This window comes from Acomys russatus, chromosome X (assembly GCF_903995435.1).
Source record: "Acomys russatus chromosome X, mAcoRus1.1, whole genome shotgun sequence".
Taxonomy (NCBI): Eukaryota; Metazoa; Chordata; class Mammalia; order Rodentia; family Muridae; genus Acomys; species Acomys russatus.
Window position 1 is genome coordinate 18,761,247 of NC_067169.1, and position 19,361 is coordinate 18,780,607.

Genomic DNA, 19,361 nt, shown 5'->3' on the forward strand with positions numbered 1-19,361 from the left:
CTGTAGATAAGGTTGGCTTCGAACTCACAAGAGATCTGCCTGCCTCTGTCTCCATGAATGCTGAAATTACAGGCATCGGCCATGGCGCCGCCCGGCTCCCTGAAATTCTTGATGCTGTGAGGAGACACGTCTGCTTACGCCACCAGGTCAACTCCAACCTCTAAACCTTTGCTCTGTCAAGACTCTTCTACAGCTTGCCCTTCTTTCGACTGACCTGATTGACCCCTTGTGACGTCTGTGCCTTCCCTTACTATCCAGACGTCCAGGATCTGTTCTTTTCCCTTCCTCCTATCTGCCCAATGGCCTCCTTCCCCCACCTCCACTCTGTCTCCAGCTTTTTTTGGCTTCTGTCTCTTTTTCCTCCTCCTCCCTCCTTCCCTGACACTGAATAATCAGGCCTAGCTGTCCTGGTTTCTGGAAATACTCATGTGTGGGCAGTGGTTCAGGGATGCAATAAGGGATGGATAGAAACTGTTAGGCTGCCCCAGACTGCCAGTGCAAAGACACTAAAATCCAGCAGTGTGTGGTCCATGCTTGCCTCCCTCTGGGGGGAAGGAAGGGCAGGAAGTTTATTGAACAGTAGACGAGGGGTAAGAACTCAGAGAGCATGCACACAGGCCATCTCATCTCCCAAGTCCTCTTCATCAAAGCGGGAGAGAATGGAGTCTTCATCACTGTAGAGGGGGGTGCTTCTCTGTGCCAGCAGGTCATTGGCAGCACTGTCCATCTCATCCAGTGTCAGGTGACATGCATCTGCAATCTCCTGCTTGGCCAGGGCCACAAATCGTGGGTCTTGGGCAAAGAGACCTAGGCCTTCAGAGATGAGCACCTGGTGGGGGGGGGGGCGGGAGAATGTGTTTCCAAGTGGGATTAGTGTTGATCAATGGCATAATGTGCCCACAGGGGTCACTCTGAATAAACGATGTGCATGCAGCATGCAGGGGGACAGGGTCAAGTACAGTATGCCAAAAAGAGAAATGTCTACATGCTCAACATAGAGTTGGGTTACACCTTGTCCTCCTTTCCCAGCTCCCGCTTCTTCCCCATTCTGCCCCAGCCCTTTTCCCCAACCCCCATCTGGACTCACAGCCTCCACCAAACTGTCAGCACTTCCTCTCTTGCGGTGGCTGGGATCTGATGGAGCTCCAGGCACTTGCAAGCAGGTGAAGGTATGCAGTGGCCCACCAAGTTTGCCAAGGTATCCTCCACCCATTGTGCCTTCCTCCACCAACAACAGGGGGGCATATAGCAGTCGACCCTTCTGAGGAGGAGTTGCCCAGGAGCCCTGAGTCAGAATAAACAAACATCAGAGGGGCAAGGATTGGCGAGGTCTACGATTCGCTCTTGTGTGTTCTTTCTCTGATATACACAACTGGAGTCACATTGAATGGGTGGAAATTGAAGGCGAATTGGATGGCTTCTTTATTTGTGGAGCTCAAACCTGGGGTTATAAACATGCTTGGCTAATGATCCACTAATAAGCTCCATCCCCAGCTCCAGACTTGAGTTTATGTCGGAGTACAGAAAGTCTCTGTTTGCATAGATTATGTGCCATCCATCTATCTATCTATCTATCTATCTATCTATCTATCTATCTATCTGAGACAGGGCCTTAGTCTATTATCAAGGCCTGTAATTTACTAGACTATGTTGGCCTCCAATTTTCAGCAATCCTCCTATGACAGCCCCCAAAAGACTGGGATTATAGGCATGAACCATCCCATTTAGATGTTTTGGTTCTTTTGAAACAGAGGCTCATGTGGCCCAGGCTAGCTTCAACTCCATATGTAGTGGAGAATAGCTGTGAAACTCCTGATCTTCCTCTGCTTCCCTCCCAAGTGACAGGATTACAGGTACATGCCATCACAGCTGACTGAAAAGCCTGGCTTTAAATGTCAATTGTGGGGGACTGGAGAGGTGAAGGAGCAGCTCAAAGCACTTTCTGCACAATCCTGGGGACTAGAGTTCAGATCCAAGCACCCATGGAACAATCCAGGCTTCCCATGCATGCCTGTAACCCTGACTTGGCCCAAGGGAAGCAGAGGCAGGAGGTTGCCGAGCATTGCTGGCTTCCTGCCTAGCCAAGAAAATGGGAGCCATAGGTTCAGGGAAAGACCCGACTTCAAAGTAATAGGTGGCAAGTGATGGAGGAAGGCACTGACACCCTCTTCTGGACTCAACACACCCACATGGGTAAGTGTACACACACACACACACACACACACACACACACACACACACACACACACACAATTAATTAAATAAATAGTAAATCTTTTGAAAATGTTGGTTGTGCTGCTTGCTAGCTATGTGATCACTGGTAGGTAAACTCTGAGCCTCAGTCTCCTCCTGGGAGGAGAGTGAGGCCAGTTCATAAGTACAGCGGGGATTGTGTGTATTTCTTCAACTGTCCTGTTCTTTAGAAGGCCCTGAAATGTAGTACATTTCAGCCTAAGATGCGTATCCCTGAAGGCCACAGCATCCCTTTTCCTCACCTGAGCCCTGCCTGGTCCTGAGGTCCGTCCACGATGGTAGGTGCCTGGGATGGGTAAATCTTCACAACTGCCCTGGCGTTGCAGACACTGGATGGTGAAGGAGGGCTTCCGACCTGCTGGGCAGAGAACAGTGGCAATTCCTCCCCTGTTCTGTTCTATTAGCCCTTAGATTTCCGGAGGCTCCATTTTGTTCTGGACCCCCTTACCTGCGGGGGTGGGGGGCAGCAAACGTCGCCGTGGTGCATGGTGCCCATTTACATGTCTCTGGGACCAGTGAGGTGGCAAAAGGACTGGGTTTGAGGGAGTCCCTGCCTGCTCATCCAAATAGGGGGTCCTGCAGGAGAAGGCAGAGCTGGCAGTGACCTCAAGTCTGGGATTCAGAGCTGGGGTACCAACACTCCTGCCCTCCCTTGCATGGCCCATGTGGTGTAGCCACGGTACCAGTCAGGGACTTCCTGTTCCTCATTCTGATTGTCCTGCCCTTGAATTCCCTTGAGCTGAGTAGTTCCTTCTTCTAGGATCGTGACCATGGGAACCCCAGAGCTTCTCCTGGGGAAGAGATGTTTATTAGTTAGACTAGGTCCTAATGCGCCCCCCCCCCAATATATGACCCCAGGCTTCTTGTTCCTCTCACCCCATGCATGCCCCATACCCTAGACAAACACTAGGATTTACAATTATTTTTAGACAGGGTCTTACTATGTAGTCCTGGCTGTACTGGACTCACTCTGTAGACCAGGCTGGCTTTGACGGCACAGAGATCCACCAGCCTCTGCCTCCTGAGTGCTGAGATTAAAGGCCTGCGCCACCCATACTTGATTTGCATTAATCTTTTGCACTGCGTTTTTCATATTTTCTTGTTATTCTCTTTTTTCATAGCTCTCTCGACACACTCTATTTGAGTCCTTGATTTGTCTTTGCCTTTTTTCTTTGAGACAGGGTTTCTCTGTGTCCTAGAACTTTTTCTGTAGAACGGGTTGGCCTACAACTCAGAGATTGACCTGCCTCTGCCTCCTGAGTGCTGCGATTAAAGGCCTGTGTCACAGTCGCCTGGCCACTTTTTTTTTTAAAACAAACAAACAGGGTCTCAAATTCTCTAATATCCAAGGACAGCCTTGAACTTTGGATCTTCCCCTCACACCTCTCAAGTCCACCATATATGACTCTCACTTGAGGCCTTGAAACACATCTTTCCCTTCCAAATTTCTTCTTGAAGGCTGCTGGCCCTTCTCCCATGTCATGCAATACAGTGTCTAGTCTTTCTCCATTCTCACAACCTCTCCCAGATGCTTGACCATACCTGTGGGCTTGGGATCCAGCCTGGCGCACACTGGGCTGCCTGGAGTCAGAAGTCACTCCATCATCATCGCTAGGCCCAGTTGAGAGAGAATCTTGGTGTTTCTCCCTGACAGGTAGAGACACTGAAATCCTGGAGCTCCATCGAGACTGGGGCTGGGAGTCTATGGAGTCCTGAGGAGAGTCACTTGGCTTAGTGTATCATCAATGTAACAGCTAAGTTATTTGATCAGTGTTTCCCTCACTGGTCCACAGGGACCAACACTCCCTAAGGGCAGAATCTGGTCTTGTTTTCCAACAGCCAGTGACAGGTATTGAATAGTTTTCCATTGTAGAGGACGTTTCTTTTCCCCAGAGACAGTATGGAATTCATTTAGAGGTCTGAGGGAGCATTTTACAGTCAGGAGTTTTGAGGGGAGTAGAAACTTGTCCCTACTTTGTGTGTTTCTGGATTGTTCTCAGGTTCCTCGTCTTCCTCCTCCCGTCCCACTGCTTCTTCTTCTTCCTCAGTATCATAGGTGAGGGCCTGCCGGATCTCAGGACCCAGGTCCTGTAGGCTCCTTAGACCCACCTGTGGGGATGGATGGAAAAAAATAGGAAAATTGGTAGCTTGTGGTCTAGAGTGCCCCTCTGTGAGCTGGCACACTCATGCAAAAGTGTGTGTGCCAGAGCTTGGAAATGCCCTTGACCCTCTGTGAGGTCTCGGTCTCTGTTTCTTCCTCTGAAACCTGAGATCAACAGGGAAGTCTGCCTCTACACATATGACCACACCCAGACCTGAAGGGCAGAGGATGTGTTCGTTGGGGCCTCTGTTCCTAGTAGCCCTTTTTCTTTCCTTCTCCGGAATTTTCGGAAATAATCTTGGATCAGAAAATGTAGCATAGAATTTGCCCACAGTGACCTCCTCCTCTGGGACAAGAAAAGAGGGGCAAAGTTACACAAGGGTCCTCTACGCTGCTACTGCCTCTGGGTAGACAGTTACGGGGCTGCGGGTGGGCAGCTCACCATCTGGAGGGGGGATGACCTCATCCAACAATTTCTGTTTTATCCGCTTCCAGATCTTTTTGATGACCATCCGAAGCTCCTGGTTGGCTTGATCCAGGTTGCCTGCAATGCAGGAGATCATGGGGCAGGGGAAATAGAAGTGTGGAAGTTGCTCCTCATTGCTGCTGGTGGGGGGGGGAGCAGGGGGAACTTTGCTGTGATGCTTCAATGAAAGCTTTCCACCATGCCTATCAGAAAAGGTGTGGATACAGGCCTGGAGAAGCCATGAGGTTCAGAGTTAGGAGATGCATGTCTGCCATATTTTGGGGGGAGGAGTTTGAGACAGGGTTTCCTTTGTGTAGTCTTGGCTGTCTTGGAACACACTCTGTAGACCAGGCTGGCCTCAAACTCAGAGATCCACCTGTCTTTGCCTCTGGAGTGCTGGGGTTAAAGGTGTGTGCCACCATGCCTGGCCTATGTCTTGTCAGTCTTTGCATTTGCTCCTTGAACCCTCCCTAGGGACCCTTTCACTCCGGTTCCTCCCTTCCCCCACACCTTCTGTCTTGATCTTCAGGGATGTCCGCACCAGGGCAAAGAGTGTAGCGTTGAATGTCACTGTTCCATCTGAGTTGAGGGGCACATTCATTGCCACAAGTCTCTATAAACACCAGATACATGGAATCCACTCTTGGAAAATGTTAGGTATGCTCTGAATGCCCAGGGCAGAAAACTTTGTGGATGTAGTCCTTTACCCATCCCTACCAAAGACAAGTCCCTTTCCCTTCCCATAAAGTATAGAGCCTTCTTGGAGAGTCAAGAGGTGAGTGGGTGGGCAGACGCACAGACCTTGCAGGCCACTCGGTGTGGGCACAGCTTTCCGAATCCCAGTGGGGGCTGGATGCGTCTGAGCAGGGCAACCACATCCAGGTGCTTGATGCGGCCCCTGAGGCAGTTAGAATCAACAATGCTCCTTTAGGTCTTTCTTAAGCCCCACCCCTAGCAAATCATTACCTCCCTTACCAAGCCTTCAAAGCTTTTCAGGGAAGAGCACAGATGGAGAGGCCAGAGGATGGGGCAATAGAAACCTCTACTGATGGGTGATGGAGGGAGCAGATCTGAAGTTCTGGGACTAGGGGACCACGGAGGGCAGTGGGATTATCCCTGGGATTCTACGTAAGAAGTTAGAGAGTATACTTGGCTCCAGGGTCATATTCAGACCAGATCCTCTTGAATTCATCAAGGTGGTGGGGGCCCAGGATAGACCAATCTCTGGTTAGATAATCAAAGTTATCCATGATCACAGCCACAAAGAGATTTATGATCTGTGGGTCAATGAGCAAGCAGAGTTAAGAAAAGGAACCGAGCTGGGTTGGGGGCTGGATAGGACCTGGGGTGATCTTATATGGCCACTGGGTCACAAGCTTCTTTGTTGATCTTATTGTTGGGGCAGCTCTCTCAAGATCTGGGCTGCCCAGTTCATTTGGACATCTCTGAACCACCCATGGCCAGCCCCTATAGCAATGGTAGTGACTGTGGGGGAAATGGTTCTTACCAGAAAGGCACAGAGCATGAAGAAGCTGATAAAATAGGCAATGGCAAAACTGCTGCCACAGGTAAATTCCTCGCCTGGGCCAAAGTCAGACTCAGGGTCACACCGATTTCCAGGAAGGCTGGCAAGCATTATCTCTTGCCAAGCTTCACCAGTAGCACACCTGGGGAAGGGCACACAGGGTGGGATTCTGGAGGAGAGGTTATAAAGTCATTTCAAGTATAGGTGGGAAGGGTCAAGGGGAATAAGGGGATGACCTGCTTCTCACCAGCAGCTACACTTTACCTTACATTTAGTCTCTCTCTCTGCCTCTGTCTGTCTGTCTGTCTCTCTGTCAGTCTCTCTCTCTCTCTTTCTCTGTGTGTGTGTGTGTGTGAGTGTGAGAGAGAGAGAGAGAGAGAGAGAGAGAGAGAGAGAGAGAGAGAAAGAGAGAGACAGAGACACAGACAGAGGGAGAAAGGGAGGGAGAGAGAGAGAGAGAGGAGAGAGAGGCAGAGAGAGGGGAGAGAGAGAGAGAGAGAGAGAGAGAGAGAGAGAGAGAGAGAGAGAGAGAGAGAGAGAGAGAGAGAACAACCTGTGGGAGTCTTGTTTTATCATGTGGATTCTGGGAATTGAACTCAGGTTGCCAGGCTTGGCAGCAAATGCCTTTCCTTTCTGAACCATCTCACCAGCTTCCATTTCAACACTTCAACAACTAGTACGATCAGTTCTAGAATGTTTCTTACAAACAAAGGCACTGTGGACTAAAAAGGGGGTGCATATTATAGCCAGAAAAAGAATGACTTAGGCTGGAATATATTGAAAGACTCCCTCAGATCACAGCCAGAAAAGGTCTCTGCTAAATGGAACTCAGGCTGCCCTGCTATTTACATAGCTTAGGTATCTTGGGGCCCAGAGAGGGTGGGTAGATACCTTAGGTATTCTGGGGAGCAATGTAGCAAGGAAGTGGGAATTTATCACCTGAACAGAAGCAGCACAGCCTGCGGAAAGGTCTGGAAATTGTTGTTTCGATTTATCTGTGTGCCGTCCTGAAGAGCCACCTTGCCAAACATCTATAGACATACAGAGGCTGTGGGTGTGGAGTGAACCTGTGCTCCTATGAGTTCACACCCACTTCACACTTTCTAATGCCTAGGGGATCCTCATAATCGTGAAAGAAGTTACTAATGAGTCCATTTCACACATGCGGACTTACCCAGGGTCATCTAGCTTGTCTGTCTTTATGCCCCTCAATCCCCATGAGAGGGCTGTTCCTACCAAGTCTCTCAGACAGAAGGGTTCCAGAGGAGTATTCTTTAGGGTCTCCACTCACCTGCATGCCAATGACTGCATAGATGAAGAATATCATTGCTATGAGAAGGGCCACATAGGGCAAGGCCTGGGAGAATAGGAAAGGGACACATATTTCAGGAGCAGTCAGAGAACTATAAATCCCAGAATGCACTCCTCTCTCACAGCATTGGGCTGCTGGGAGATGTAGTTTATCCTCAAAGTTATCTGGATTACATGTGTCTCCCAATGTGAACACAATATTAAATAGAATAGAGTAAAGTCGGTGAAGCAAGAGGCATGTCAGGAATTAAGAGCCCAGAGAAAGAGAGAAAGTGGGAAAAGGTAGGATGGACATGGTATGGCAGACTGGGAACTGTAGTTCTCAGTTGGGGAATTACCTGGAAAGACTTGATGAATGTCCAGAGCAGTGTGCGGATCCCCTCACCCTTACTGAGAAGCTTGACCAGCCTCATGACTCGGAAGAGGCGAAAGAATGTGATAGATATGCGGGAGCTGTCCTCTGAACTCTGGAGTTAGGGATGCAGTGGAGGTGCTTAATTTGCATCAGCTCTAGCAACTTATTTTCCTCATTCCTTGGCCCTCCCAATTCCCAAATCTCTCAGAACTCAGGCCCAAGAGTTGGCCAGGGAGCATTTCTAAGGACTCTTGGGCTGGGAGGGATGGTTGAAAAAAAATATCCCTGTTAGGAGTGAGACGCTACCTCGCCAAGATGGCCTCCATTCTGGTGGGGCATAGGGTCAAAACAGAGGTGATAAAGGGGGTGATGTAATCGTATACCCAAATGGGTAAGAGAAAATGATGGTGCATACCCAGGGAACAGTGGGGAGGGTTATACGGTAGTAGATCAAGATGGTTGTGGACAAAGTTTAAATGAGGCGCAGGTAAAGGAGATTGGGGAGCAAAGACATTGAAGGAAACAATGGAGCCCAAGTGTCATGGAAACGAGAAACAATGGATCATCATTGGAGACATCAGTGACGCAGAAATGCAATGGACAGCATTGCCAGTCAGGGTTATTACCATTTAGTACCCATTGGATGACATGATGGAGCCAATGATACAATCAGGTGTGGTAACAGAGCCAGTATAGGAGATGATGGAGTTGGTGGAGAAAATGGAGCCAGTGAAGCAATCAGAGAGATGATGGAGCCAGAGCAGGAGTCGATGGAGATGACGGAGCCATTGGAGTGGGGGTAGAGACAATGAAAGAGATAACAGAAATAATAAGGGAGGTATTTTAAGAGGGAGCAGAGCCCACGAGGGTAGGCTACAAAATGAAATAAGGGAGCTGGCTAGAGGGAGGAGCACTTTAGATCTAGAACGAGGAGTGCTCAATCTGCTGGACTGGGGAGGATGTGAGTGAAAGAAGGCTCTGGGGAGAGGGTAGAAGGATTAGCACAAACTCCAGTTCTCACATTGACTTCTGTGACGGCAATGTCCACCACACTCCCCACTACAATAAGGGCATCGAACGTATTCCAGGCATCGGCAAAGTAATGCTGTAGACATGGGAGGAAAGCAGTGTGCTGTGTTCTCTTAGCCATCAGACCAGGGTAGGGGACCAGTAGTGGTTAAGTGGTGTTGAGGAGGCAGGCCCTGGCTTGGACCACAGATGGCCTGTATCTGGGTCCCTCTCACTCCTTAGTCTTATGACTACTTGGTTGCTACCCTCACTCCCATACTGAGCTATGGAATATGCTTCCTCCCCAAGGAGTTTATTGATAGGGCATGGGTCTAGGGCATACCTTGGGTTTGAAGGCGATGATTTTGAGCACCATCTCAATGGTGAAGAGGCCAGTAAAGACCATGTTGAGGATGTCCATGGCATAGTTAAAGGGAGCAGTCTGCTCATAGTGCTATGGGAAAATCAGATTGGGACACAGCCTAAGACAGAGACACCCTACACACAAACACATAGTCCTTGGACTGAGCCTGGGGACATGGAAACACTATGTCTGACAAAACCGTTTGCATTGTTTGTCTCTTGTTATGGACACTACAAAGCCAGGTTCTGGATTCTCAAAGTGTCTTGCATTAAGGCAAGGATCACTCTGGGAATGGAGCATCAACCAACATACATCTCCTGCTGGTTGACAGCATCTGTGAAAATTATGTTTTATTTCATTAAAATATGCAAGAAATGGTGCTTGGTGCAACGTTCTTTCTTTCTTTTTCTTTTTTCTTTTTCTCTTTTGTTTTTCGAGACAGGGTTTCTCTATGTAGCCCTGACTGTCCTGGACTCACTTTGTAGACCAGTCTGGCCTCAAACTCACAGAGATCCATCTGCCTCTACCTCCTGAGTGCTGGGATTACAGGTGTGCACCACCATGCCCGGCAACTAACTTTCTTTCTTTCTTTCTTTCTTTCTTTCTTTCTTTCTTTCTTTTTTTCTTTCGAGAAAGGGTTTCTTTGTGTATCCCTGGATGTCCTGGACTCGTTTTGTAGACCAGGCTGACCTTGAATTTACATCATCCACCTGCCTCTGCTTTCTGAGTAACTTTCTTTCTTTTATTCCTCTTGAGCATGGTATTAATGTCTAGAGTAGTTAGCCGCTTTGTGGCGAGGAAGCAACAACCAACTTACAACATAATGGTGCAGCAGGAAGATGCACAGAGCCTGGGTGACTGAGCAACAATCAGAAGACAACCTACCTCAGTGTTCCTCAACATTTGAGGTAAATAAGCAGACTACACTGACTCTAGGGTGTACAACCTTTCTCATCTTAGAATCTGAGTCTGGAGTGCATTCTGTAGTTTGGGACAGCTTGCAACAGTCATGGGCCATTGTTTTCACATCCCAGCATCTTTAAAAGCAGAACACAGTTTTTGGCTATAGATCTGAAGGAAAGTTACAAACGTCATGCTAATTTAAGGCTCTGTCAGTTAGGCAGATGTGGCGGGTAGGATGGTTCCTTGCAGCCTCATGCATTCCTAATACCACTCAAGGGATTGCGTGAAAAGAACGAATGTCTGACAATGGGCAAGATGGAGGGTACAGACCTGCATGGCTAGGGCAACCGTGTTGAGCAGGATGAGCAGAAACATGAGGTACTCAAAGGCAGCAGAGTTCACAGCGGCCCACACGCGGTACTGATGTGGATTCTTGGGGATGTATCGGCGGAGTGGCTGGGCTTTGAGGGCATATTCCACACACTGGCGCTGCACAGTGGTATAGAGCATGAGTGAGCAGGGGAGGTTCTCAAGGCAAGGAGAGACAAGATTGGTGGCCGTGGGTGAGGAATAAGAGGTCACCTGGTTCTTGTCCAGCTCACAGTTTTGGTATTCCTGCTCTCCCTGGGCACGGAACGTGATGATAACAAAGCCCACGAAGATGTTCATCATGAAGAAGGCGATGATGATGATGTAGACAATGAAGAATACTGATATCTCCACATGGTAATTGTAGATAGGGCCCTCGTCTTCTGCGTGCGCATCTATGGCTTTGTAGAGCAGCCTGGGGGAGACAGTGGGAGGTAGAGATAAAGTTGTGTGGGAAGAGAGGGGGATCCAAGCCCCCTCCAACTTCCTCTCAGGCTACTTATCATACTCCCCCCTAAATCTCCTGTCTGACATACCAAAACCCCCTAACTTTATAACCTAATCACTTGGAACTTCTTTTTTTTTTTAAAGACTTATTTATTATGTATACTGTGCACATTATACAGATGGTTGTGAGCCGCCATGTGGTTGCTGGGAGTTGAACTCAGGACCTCTGGAAGAGCAGTCAGTGCTCTTAACCGCTGAGCCATCTCTCCAACCCCATCACTTGGAACTTCTATACATCCACAAAGTAACCCCCACAAGGCCTTTAAAGGGTCTTAAATCTTTGGGGTTTGTTTTGTTTTGTTTGAGACAGGGTCTCACTGTGTAGTCTTGGCTATCCTGGAACTCCACTATGGAGGCCAGGATGGCAAATCTTTTGTCCCAGATACCTCAAAGTTTTAGAGACTCCTATGCAGCCCCCAAAAGATTCCTAGCCAGACTTTCAGTGACCTTTCAAAATCCCGTACATTTCTGCAGACCTCTCATCCCCTTATTTAGGTTCCTGGAGCACTCCCCCCCTTCCAATGTGATTCTCCCGAACTCCTCCAGAAACTCCTAGAGATCTTGGAACCTTGTCCCATGGTCTTGAATGCTCTGCTCAGTTCCCCTCAGACATCTCTAGGAAGTATACCCAAAGTCTTTTGTAGCTCTCTATTAACTTCTGGATCCTATCTCCTCAACGGGTCCCCTTTGAACCCCCATACTCTACTTAACCCTTTGTAATGGTCACCTAGTCTTTTTTTAGACTGTCACCTATTCCTTTAGAGACCTTTCCCCAATTTCTAGTGACCTTTCTCCAGGTCCCAATAAATCCCCAGCAAGGTTCTGGGAAATCTCCACCCAGTTTTCTAACACACTCACCAGTCTCTAGAGAGCTACACCCAACTGGATGTGGAGGCCCAAACCTGAATCTCAGCACTTAAGGATGAGGGAGGAGGAACATCAGTTTGAGGTCAAAGTGGGCTACATGGTAAGACCCTAACTTAAGAAAATAGGGGGTAGGGATGTAGCTTAATGGTATATACTTTGCTTAACATATACAAAACCTGGGTTCAGCCGGGTGGTGGTGGCGCACGCCTTTGATCTCAGCACTCGGGAGGCAGAGGCAGGTGGGTCGCTGTGAGTTCGAGGCCAGCCTGGTCTACAAAGTGAGTCCAGGACAGCCAAAACTACACAGAGAAACCCTGTCTCGAAAAACTTAAAAAACAAAAAACAAAGAACAAAAAAAAAAAAACCAAAAAAAAAAAAAAAAAACCAAAAACAAAAACAAAAACAAAAACCTGGGTTCAATTCTCAAGCATTGAAAGAGGAAAAAGGAAAGAAAGAAAACCATATCTAGTCGTAAGACTTTCATTAAATTCTCAAGATACACTCCCATCCATTCCCAGGTGATCCCAGACAATTATCTAGAATTGCCTACCTTGTCTCCTGTCATCCTCCCGCCCCCCCCCCCTACCTTGCCTCCTGCCAAGGCCCTGCCCCTTACGCAGGCCAGCCTTCAAAGGTAGAGACAGTGAACAGGGCCATCATGGCTGAAAGGACGTTGTCAAAGTTGAAATCACTGTTGACCCAGAGCCGTTCTCGGACCAAGGGCCGTGACACATCTCCATCAGGGTAGATGAGGAAGGAGCCCCTGTGGATGTTGTAGACAGATTAGACGAGGGAGGAGGAATAGAGAGCTGTGGCAAAGGGTCTAGGGTCTTTATTATGGATGTAGCAGGGCACAGTGGTGTACCTAGACAGCTTGGGTTCAAATCCTGCCCTTTGATTTCCTGGCTGGGTTAGTATAAACCTTCAATCTCTGTCTATGCGACGTTTGCTTTCACTGTCTATCTAAAAAAGAAGGGTACTAACGGGATCCATCTCCCATTTGTTACAAGGATTAACTAAATCCATAAATGACCATTAATCATAAAGGTGCACACATATGTCATCTCATTACTTGTGAGGCGGAGTTAGGAAGATGTTAGCATGTTTGAAGCCAGCTTGGTCTATGTAATTTCCAGACCAGACAGCGCTACACACTGAGACCATGTCTCACAATATAAATAAACAAACAAACAAACACACACACAAATAAACAAATCAAGTCAGGCATACTGACACATGCTTATAATCCCAGAAACTTGGGTAACAGAAGACAAAACTTGTGAGTTTAAGACTATTTTGAGAGTTTCAAGGCTGGCTTGAAACGTATTGAGACCAAGGCTCAAAACACATACAGGGGCCAGCAAAATGGCTCAGTGGATAAAGGTCCTTGCTTTTAACCTGATGATCTGAGCTTGGTCTCAGAATACACATGGTGGAAGGAAAAAAAAAAAAAAACCAAATCCCCCAAGTTCTTCTCTGAACTCCACATGTGCAGTGGCATGCATACTCCCCATAAGAATAAATATGTGAATGCAAAAACAACAACAGTAACAGGCAAGACTAATTTTACTGCATATACATATTCCATGCACTATCTTTTCCTTTTAACAGCCCTGTGAACCAGGCACTATTTTTTTATCCCCACTTTTCACTTGAGCTAATGGGGACTCAGCAAAGTGAATAAAGGCCTTCAAGCCTCATGAAGTCGGGTTTGATTCAGGGACTCCTGGCTTCGTGGTTTTTGCTTGAAACCACTTCTGTCTACAAACATCTCTAGGTAGAAGCTAGCCTTCTGAGCAGGAAATTGCAAGGGGTTCTGGGGTGGCATGTAGGTAAGGCTGAAGATTGTGGGGGAAGGTTATGGGGGATCTTTGAGGGCTTGCTGAGCTATGAGCTATCAGGGGAGTCCTGGGGTATATTTTGGGGGCCTTTAAGGAAGTTTGAGAGTCTTGGGGACTTTTAGGAAAGCAGACATGTCTATGGTTCTTGGTAAGAGGCTGTAAGTAGCGTCGGGGACCTTTGAGAGAGCTGCATTTCTCTCTGTGATTTGGGAGGGGGCCTGGATTCCGTAGAGGGCAAGGTCTGAAACACTCACTTGCATTCTTTCAGGGTGTGTTTGGCCTCATCAGTGCAGCTGTAGAATTTTCCCTGTGGGGAGGAAATCTGTCAAACAGGTTCACCTTTCACCCTTTACCACCTTTACCACCACCACCACCACCCTCAGACCTCTCTTTGGGTCTCCCCCACCTTGAAGAGCTGAACTCCAATACAGGCGAACATGAACTGCAGGAGGGTGGTGACGATCATGATGTTTCCGATGGTCCGGATGGCCACGAACACACACTGCACCACATGCTGCAGGGGCATGTGTGGTTGTAACTCAGAGATGTGCGGTTGGGAAGACAGGATCAAAAGGCAGAGTTGTGGGCTAGCATGCATGGATATCAAGAAGGAATAAGTGCTTTCTAGGCAAGGATATGTAGTCAAGTATCAAGGACGTGAATCAGCACAATGTGGCTATTGGTATAGTCACATGGGAGGAGCATGGCTCAGACCATATGGCCAGTTGTCAGGAATACATGGTTATACCTTGGGTTCAGGCTGAATGGTCATGTCTTTGTGCAAATAGTTGGATCAGTGATCCTGACCTGGGTCCTGGGTCCTGTGAGTTTGAGTGTGCCGGGCTTACCTTGAGTCCCTTGGCCCTGTTGATGGCTCTGAGAGGCCGCAGGACTCGGAGTACTCGGAGGATCTTCACAACTGAGATGGCACTGGAGCTGGGGAGTGGGAGGTTTTCAGGCCCCAATTAGGGCTTGGTCCCCGTTGTGGAAGGAGTGGGAAGGGCAGGGGGAGGGGTCACTTACTGGATGCCGAAGGAGATGAGGGACACACTGACCACAAGCAGATCCAACAGATTGAACCAGCTACGGCAGAAAGAGCCTCGGTGCAGGAAGGCCCCAAACACTGTCATCTGGGGATTGGATGAGATTGGATTAGACCTAAGACCTGAGGATAGCTGGTGGGTAGGAAGGGAGAAAGGCCAGAGATATGTGGTAGGGATGGGCAGAGGGTGTATTAGGGGAAACCAAGGGTGTGGTTGGGGGATCTAGTAATCACCTTTAGTAGAATCTCCACAGTGAAAATGGAGGTGAAGGCATAATCGAAGTATCCCAGAATCTGGGAAAGTGAGAAAGATGAAGAACACTGTCATAACTAAAAAGGATTGGTAGGTGTGTGTGTGTGTGTGTGTGTGTGTGTGTTTTCATCTATCTATCTATCTATCTATCTATCTATCTATCTATCTATCTACCTATCTGCCTACCTATCTATTTATCTATTTTCTTTCTTTCTTTCTTTCTTAGACAAAGCCTCACTCTGCAGCCCAAGATGGCCTCAGAGTTGCAGTAATCTTCCTGTATCAGCCTCCCAGGTACTAGAAATCCAGGCAGGTACCCACACAAGCTTGTGTGTGAACCTCTCAGTGTAAGGCTTGCTCTCCCTCCTTCCCTCTCAGCGTTAGGAGGGAAAAGGTTTGGTTGGGCAGTCAAGATGAGGGCTCAGATTTAGACTCCTCTGTCTCTACCCAGCTATGGAAATGCCCTTGGCCTGTTTAATCTGAGCACAGATTTCTCCCCCACCCCCAGTCAAATCCTGATCCTGATCCCTTGCCCCACACTTCTCCGAGTATGGAAATGGCTGATGGCACTGTATCCTACACCGTTACAGATCCTCTTTCCCAGCCCAGTGAGGAGTCTTCTCCTGGTCTCTACTCTCGCTCTCTAGATTTATGCCCAGGAGAATGTCCCTGTGAGTTCCTCCTTGCCCTCAGCCGTGGGCTCACGTGGTTGCGGAAGGAGTGGGCTCGGATGGGGTCCTCAGCAGCTAGGGACACACTACTGAGGATGATGAACACCAGGATGAGACTTGTGAAGATATGATGATGTATGAGAGTGTGGCAGGCTTTCCGAAGTCTGGGGAGTGGAGAAAAGACAATGATTAGAAACCATGACCGGCGTTTACTGGGAGATCCAAAGGGATCCATCTGTGCCCCCATGGCCTTCTGGGTAGTTCTGGGGCTCTCCACCTGGCCAGCCCCTGTTGCCCTGTCCTACTGCCACTTCTAGCACTCACGGGTTGGTTTGGCTGAGGCAGAAGAAGGCACTGCCTTCAGGGATGGGTACCACCTTCTCCTTGGGTACAACTTCCTGCAAGAGTTCCACATGCCCCGCACCACCTTCCTCCTCTTCCTCCTCTTCCTCTTCCTCCTCTTCCTCCATACCTGGTACTGGGAATAGAGCAAAAAGGAAAATTGGCTGAGAAAAATCAAGGGAAAGCTCCTGGAACTGTGCTTGACACAGGATGAATTCCTCTCATTTCCTGCCCCGAAGGTCATCTCCTTGGGGAAGGGATCTTCCATCTGTTTTGCTGAATGTGGTATGCCCAGCTCTTAGACCAGTGCCTGGGGACAGAGCGAGAGCCTGCTGCATTTGCTCGATGGGTGTTATATGTGCACCCAATTTGATAACAAAGGCTCTGTGAAGGCCCACATTTCTCTTGCTTAACCTTGGTGTCTCAAATGTTGCTGGCTACACACCAAGCCCATTCATTCATCTAAGACTAATTCTTTTTGCAGTGCTTTAAGATTGTACATAGAGCCTTGCACATGCTATGCAAGCATTCCACCACTGAGGTATAGTCCTAGTCCATATTCATTTATTTATTTATTTGGTTTTTGAGATAGTGTCTAGTGTCTGTAATATAGTCCAGGCTGACCTGGAACTCACTACTTAGCACAAGGTGTCCTTGCATTTGCCACCTTTCCCAAGTGTTAATACTAAAGGCATGAGCCACTATGTCTATTGCCTTCAGGATGACATTGGAAGTGTCTGCTGGCCAGAGAGGATTTTTGTCAGGGGTCAGGAGTTCTCTGCCTGGGCTCTCTTTCCAAGTCTCTATGTCTCTTCCATCTGATCTGCCCACTTGCCTGCTCCTTCACTCTTTGTAGCCTCTGTTTCCTCATTCTCTCCACCAGGTACCTGGAGACAAGAAGACAGGACTCATCAGCTGGGGGAGAGACACCCAGAAATGGACACAGAGGAGGCATGGAAGAGACAGGCCAATGTGGAAATGGACTGACGGAGGATAAAGTTACAGGCATGCACACATTGATAGGTATGGGTGGTAGGGAGAGGTATAGACAAGTTATTTTGTTTAAGATTTGTTTGTTTATTTGTTTGCTTTTTTGAGACAGGGTTTCTCTGTGTAGCCTAGGCTGTCCTGGACTCACTTTGGAGACCAGGCTGGCCTCGAACTCACAGAGATCCACCTGTCTCTGCCTCCTGAATACTGGGATGAAAGGCGTGCACCACCACCACTTGGCCAATGATGCCTTTTTATTATTTAATTATTATATATTTATGACTTCATTATCATTTTATTATTTTAAATTATGTGTATCTCTGTATGGGTATGTGTGTGTGAATGCAAGTGACCTTCAAGGCCAGAGGCCTCGGATCTCCTGGACTTGGAGTAGCAGGTTGTTGTGATCTGCTTGACATGAGTCTGAGAACCAAACTTAGGTCTTTGAGAAGAGCAGCAAGGACTCTTAACTGCTGAGCCATCTCTCCAGCTTCCCTACCCCCTTTTAAAGATAAGACGTCACTCTATAGCTCCAGTTGCCAGGAACACACCAGACCAGACTAATTTGAACCCCCCGCAGAGACTCTCCAGCTTCCGCTTCCCACATGCTGGGGTCAAAGGTGTACATCACCACACCCCGACTTCTAACTCACCGGCACTCTGGTTTCCTGTGGAGGGTTTCCTTCACTGCTCTTCTCTCTGGTCAAGAGAATAAGGAGTGATTGCTGCAGGTAGTAACATATGGATAAGCCTGGGGTGGGCACTGCTGTCAGGCAGACCTTGCTTGGGGCTTCCTGTTTCTCTTCTCAGTGCCTAGAGTCTATGCTTACAGTACCCAGAAAGAGCCTGCGAAATTCTAATACTCCCATGCCTCTCTCTACCAAGAGCAAAAGGGAAACAAAAAAATCCCATCTTGGCCCAGAATGTCCCCAATCTGGTCCTTTTATTTCTCCCAACATCCAATCCCATTTCCTGCTGTTCTCTCTCCTGCATTCTTAACTCCCTGATAGCTTTTGTTTGCTTGTTCATAGTGCTGGGAGTGGAAACCAGAACTTGAAACAGATACATTTTCTTCCTCTAAGCTGTGTCTCAAAGCCTGGTGTTTTGTTGTGGATATGTTAACACCACCACCACTTCAAAGAAGCAATCGTACTGAACTCCTGTGCGTTCTCAATATGGAGCCCGGGTTGGTCTTGAACTTGTTATCCTCCGGCCTCAGTCTTCCAAGTGCTGGGAATATAGATTTGGACCTCCAGGCTTGATTTCATTTTCACTATTGCTTTGTTCTGTTTTCTCTTCCCTCACTACTTTGTACTACCACCATCTTTTCATTGGAGACAGTACATGGCTTGACTGGAACTCACTATGTAGACCAGGAGGGTCTCTAACTTGGAGGTACAAAGCTGCCTGCGAGAGCTGGAATCAAAGGTGTGCACCAGAGCACCTGGCTTGCCAACATATTCTTAAAATTATATATCTATGCTCTTGCAATTTGCTTGCTTCCCTCAACTACAAAGTGAGGACTCTGTCTGCCTCAATCCATGCTGTGTCTCTAGCATTTGCAGTAGGGCCTACCTAGCACAGAGTGTGCACTCAACAAATGCAATAAATGTGTGTTGAATGGATAGATTAATGAGGCCTGTGTCTGGAGTTGGGCATCCCTAGCACAAAACAAAAAAACCAACCAAACAAACAAACAAACAAAAAAAAAGCCTGTGGAATGTGTGTTTGTGAGCTCCAAGTCAGAGATCTTAGGGAAAAGCCATCACGGAGATGGAGCCAGAGCTCACCTGCCCTTGTCTTTGGCAGTGCCTGCATCCCCACTGGCTAGATTGTCCACAGCAATGGCGAGAAACACGTTCAGCAGGATGTCTGGAGTGAGCTCAGGTTGCCAAGATGGGGAAGTAGCCTGCCTGTGGGCCTCTCAGCACCCCCACCCCCTGCCACCCTCCCATCTAACCTCACCCTCACCCTGCTTTATACAGTCCCCCAAAGCTCTGAGGATACAGTTGCCACAGATGAAGAGAATGATGAAATAAACACACACCAGCATCCCTGGGAAGAAGGGGCCACCGTAGGCCATGATACCATCATACATGACCACGTTCCAATCCTCACCGGTCAGGATCTAGGGGGTAAGAAGCCACCAGAAAGTTCATGGGGCCTCCTATAACTCCACACCCTACCATCATG

At 48.2% G+C, this 19,361-nt stretch overlaps 1 protein-coding gene across 1 annotated transcript in view; it reads right to left on the reverse strand.

Moving 5' to 3' along the window:
* Positions 1-598: 598 nt before the first annotated feature.
* Positions 599-19,361, reverse strand: part of Cacna1f (calcium voltage-gated channel subunit alpha1 F) — a 29,473-nt gene continuing 10,710 nt past the window's right edge. The window contains 34 exon segments of the mRNA XM_051142286.1: positions 599-829; positions 1,088-1,285; positions 2,496-2,608; positions 2,702-2,829; positions 2,937-3,044; positions 3,796-3,965; positions 4,228-4,362; positions 4,569-4,664; positions 4,666-4,700; positions 4,797-4,898; positions 5,331-5,433; positions 5,622-5,718; positions 5,970-6,097; positions 6,328-6,487; positions 7,285-7,376; positions 7,637-7,702; positions 7,995-8,123; positions 8,318-8,338; positions 9,033-9,116; positions 9,363-9,473; positions 10,617-10,775; positions 10,869-11,070; positions 12,646-12,792; positions 14,125-14,177; positions 14,277-14,384; positions 14,719-14,806; positions 14,894-15,000; positions 15,147-15,206; positions 15,871-16,000; positions 16,161-16,314; positions 17,014-17,065; positions 17,822-17,867; positions 18,959-19,040; positions 19,176-19,296. Of these exon segments, the coding sequence (XP_050998243.1) occupies positions 599-829; positions 1,088-1,285; positions 2,496-2,608; positions 2,702-2,829; positions 2,937-3,044; positions 3,796-3,965; positions 4,228-4,362; positions 4,569-4,664; positions 4,666-4,700; positions 4,797-4,898; positions 5,331-5,433; positions 5,622-5,718; positions 5,970-6,097; positions 6,328-6,487; positions 7,285-7,376; positions 7,637-7,702; positions 7,995-8,123; positions 8,318-8,338; positions 9,033-9,116; positions 9,363-9,473; positions 10,617-10,775; positions 10,869-11,070; positions 12,646-12,792; positions 14,125-14,177; positions 14,277-14,384; positions 14,719-14,806; positions 14,894-15,000; positions 15,147-15,206; positions 15,871-16,000; positions 16,161-16,314; positions 17,014-17,065; positions 17,822-17,867; positions 18,959-19,040; positions 19,176-19,296 (3,816 nt within the window).